At 43.5% G+C, this 4161-nt stretch overlaps 1 protein-coding gene across 1 annotated transcript in view; it reads left to right on the forward strand.

Annotated features, from left to right (window-relative positions):
* The first annotated feature begins 606 nt into the window (after positions 1 to 606).
* Positions 607 to 4161, forward strand: part of LOC106813334 — a 6034-nt gene continuing 2479 nt past the window's right edge. The window contains exon 1 of the mRNA XM_014817457.1: positions 607 to 801. Within this exon, the coding sequence (XP_014672943.1) occupies positions 607 to 801 (195 nt within the window). The remainder of the gene's footprint in view (positions 802 to 4161) is intronic.

The raw sequence follows: 4161 nt of genomic DNA on the forward strand, positions 1-4161 counted from the left end.
TGTATGTGGGGTAGGCAGGTGGGTGGGTGCGTGGTTAGGTGGGTAGGTGGTTGGTTGGTTGTTTAGGTTTGCGTGGTTAATGTGTGGTTAGGTGGGTGGTGGGTGCGTGGTTAGGTGTGTATGTGGGGTAGGCAGGTGGGTGGGTGCGTGGTTAGGTGGGTAGGCAGGTGGGTGGGTAGGTGGGTAGGTGGGTGGGTGGGTGCGTGGTTAGGTGGGTAGGCAGGTGGGTGGGTGCGTGGTTAGGTGGGTAGGTGGGTAGGCAGGTGGGTGGGTGCGTGGTTAGGTGGGTAGGCAGGTGTAGGTGAGTTGGTTAGTAGGTGGGTATGGTAGGTGGCTTGGTTGGGTGGGTGGTTGGGTGTATGGGTTGAGTGGGTGGATCGGTTAGTGGGTGGGTAGGCAGGCAGGCAGGCAGGCAGGCAGGCAGGCAGGCAGGCAAGCGGGCAGGGAGGCATGTCTTATATGTTGCTGGTATTGCCAGTAGATGGCGCTATGTGTTACTGTCATTAACAGGAGAAGGTGTTATATGTTGCTGTTGTTATCAGTAGATGGCGCTACGTGATACTGCCATTAAAAGTAGGTGTTATATGTTGCTATTGTTATCAGTAGATGGCGCTACGTGTTACTGGCATTAACAGTGGTTGCGTTCGCGGCTGCACGCAGGTTGTGTTTCTGGCCGTGTCCGTCGGCTGGATCGTCTGCTACGTGTACCGCTTTGTGTTGCTGCGCGGCGCACTCGAACACCTACACATGACCTCACACGACGTCTACCTTGACCTCAGCACTGTCGCCATCTGGGAGCAGGTAACGATAACGCGGGGCGCATTTGTTTTGCGCGGATCGTATGATCCTGAGAGTATGGATCCAGTGATCCTGTGCGTATGTTTGGGCCGATCAGTGATGCGCATCACACATTGCTGACCCTACTTGCCGACCACCTTACTGAGGTGGATTCACAGGGGATCCAATATGGTGGGCCGTGTGTGACCCGGCCAATCACAGCTCGTTGTTTGTTATGAACCATCCTGTGATAGGTTACAGTGAAACGTCATCCGATGGAAGTGAGTTAGCATTTGCTTGGGTAGATCATGATCAAGTGATCCTGGTCAGGTGGATTCGTCCCAAACAAACGGGTCCGTAGACCTAGGGGAGAATCAATAGCTTGATTATTTTTTATGCCACAGCAGGGACTATTGCTGATCGAACGAGCATGTTGCAGCGATTATAGTGAGGATGGGCATATCATGATGCAGTAGTGTAATAAACTAATGTAAAACTAATCTATGTAATGCGTAGCAGTACATGTAGCCAGTGTTTGTTTTCCGAATTGACGACTTTTTTTTGAATGAGAAACGACCGTTTGTCGTGTTGTTTGCTTCTAGCCCAGCATTCATGTGCTAACTGTTTTGTACACATTTTTGAGTGACCGATGGTTGCCTTTGCAGTCTTCGACGTTAGGCGGTGGACCGTGGTCCGAGACCACCAAAATCTCTCTCGGTCCAGTAAATTTAACAAGTTAAATGGACCGTCGGTCCACCCGTTTTTTTCAGCCACTCTAGTTACAGTATTTAAATAATTTATAAAAGTATTTATGAGACTACTTACTCACTTTATACATAACTGCGAAAAAACGCGCATCTAAGCATTATCAAAACGCACACCTCTTCGTGTTTTGTTTTTCATTAATCCAACTTATAAACTCGAAGATAAACGCAAACGGTTGTAAACATCACGGACATTGCCGGAAGTCTGTTCACATGTTTATAACGACAGTTGTAACGCTTATACCAACAGCAGTCTTTAACATCAATTCATCCGCTCATCATTTATTTATCACCGGCGAAAGCTGGACGTATCGTTGACTCTGGTATTCTTCCGTTACACACTGAACCGTAAACACACACCTCGACCGTCGTAACTCACAAAGCCTACTGCCTGCGTTGACTGCTTTGCACCCGAACCCACCCAAAACCAAAACCAAAACCAAAACCGTCCGGCCTATCATACGCGAGCCATACATGATGAATATGACTGTTACTGTATTCAATTGCTACAGCAGATCGAGACTGATGATGAAGATGCAGCTGACAATGAAAATTAAAAAGCCTGATTAAGGTTTTTAGTGAAGTTTTATTGCAAAACATGTATGTTTTCTTGAAATGAAACTGAAATACCTCAAATTGACAAAAATGCAAACAAGTGAATGATTATGATGTTGCAAATACTATTAAAGTTTTAATAGTCTGCTTTGAAAAATTGAGTGTTGTTCCTTTTTGACTAAACATGCTAAATGTGTGATTCAAGTTATCCATCAATATGTTCAAGAACTGATATTTTGTTAGATGAAAAAAAAATCGCCTAAAAAATGTCCAAATTAAGAGTACAAATGCAGAGCTAATTTTTATCCCAAAATGCTGGAAATGGCATTTCATGAAGTCTAGATTTCAAATTTTTTTCAAATCAGATTTCAAATCGGCAAGCCAAGGCGTGTGATTTTTCACTCGCCTGCCTTTTTCAAAACACAAGGACTGATAACACTTTTTAAACTTTGTTTCATCTTCTGTTTTCATCGGCTAACCAAACGTATAGGTATTCTTATGTTCATAGCAGTGTGTAGAAGGTATATGATGAATACTTGATAGGATATTCCTACTTGTATCATTGCAGTGTGTAGAAGCATGTGTATTATAGATTTGATAGAGTATTACTACTGTTATCATAGCAGTGTGATAGAAGGTAGTTCATTATAGGTAAATACAAATGATATTACTGTTTTTTCTTTATTGTCAAAAATGTAAATAATATTGGTCAGTAAAATTTAGATCGGTCAGTAAATTTTGCTGGCTGGATGGACCGAAGAGTCAGTGTTAGAAATTTAGTTCGTGAAGACTGGTCTATATATTGTATTTCAATATCCGCTAAATAAATTTAAAAATATTGTTCACATTTTCTGCTAAGTTGCCATATAATCTCTCACTCATTGTTCCCGGCCTGTTTCCTAAATATCGCTGACAATTTTCTAGATCCAATAGTCGTACCATTGTGCGTGACATTAAGTTGGATATAATCTGACCTAGTTTATTTGAACTGCCACAAAATTATAATTTCATAAAATTGTTATATATAATAATAACTAGCTCATGGTATTACTATGAAAATACATAAATTAAATACATAAACATAAAACACTGATGTTTCGCAGAGGCTGTTCCGATTATAGATTATACCAAGATGGTATCAAGGTGCGGTTTCCAGCAGTTTGTTAGTTGATCCTCATTAGGCAGCGTCATTTTAGGGCTGCCCCTAGTAAACTGATATCATTCTCCATGGCTAGTTATGTATGTTACATCAGAGCAGTCTTAGGTACCTTGTGTGGTGTAATTTTATACATTGGTAGGCTAGTAACTGGCTCCATTAAGAATTCAAGGTTAAGCGAAAGAAGAGAGAACTAGTGGTGTTGAGAAGAGGGGGGGGAAGCTGAACTTATTTTTCAGACTTTAAAATATTTACTTAATTTTGCATCCAACATGCATGTTATGTTGCATGAGAGTTCTACAACTTAGCACTTCATATTCGCACGGTGCAGAGCTGGGTGCACCTACTTTTGTTTACGTGCGTGTGACCGGCGTGTATGCGTGTATGTGCGTGTACCGGCGTGCAAAAAAAAAAAACGTATGCGTGTCCCGCGTGCTACGTGCATGTATCTGGTGGTACTGTTACGTGCGTGTATCTGCGTTTACGTTGCGTGTATCTGGCGGGTTACGAGCGTGTACCCGCGTGTCACGTGCGCTGTACTTGGTTTGTGCGTGTACCGCGTGTACATGCGTGTATCTCCGTGTACCCGCGTGTACGTGCGTGTATACTGCGTGTACTACGTGCGGTATCTGAGGTACGTGCGTGTACCCCCTCTGTGCGGGGGGCGGCCCTCCCCCCCGTGCCTGCCCGGAGCAGCCAATTGTTTACAGAAATTGCCTAAAAAAAACTTAGCCTCGTTTTCTTGCGCTGACCCCAGTGTCATGCAATAATATTAAGGAATGTCTATACGTTGCCACATTGCAGAGTTCTCCTGATGCATGCTGGCGTCGACACGCATGCTCAATGCTGAAGCTAATTTATGACATCCCAAAATCCTCTGACATGCCTAATTGCCTAATCGGCGTGTCA

This window comes from Priapulus caudatus, unplaced genomic scaffold, assembly GCF_000485595.1.
Source record: "Priapulus caudatus unplaced genomic scaffold, Priapulus_caudatus-5.0.1 Scaffold756, whole genome shotgun sequence".
NCBI classification, from domain to species: Eukaryota; Metazoa; Priapulida; class Priapulimorpha; order Priapulimorphida; family Priapulidae; genus Priapulus; species Priapulus caudatus.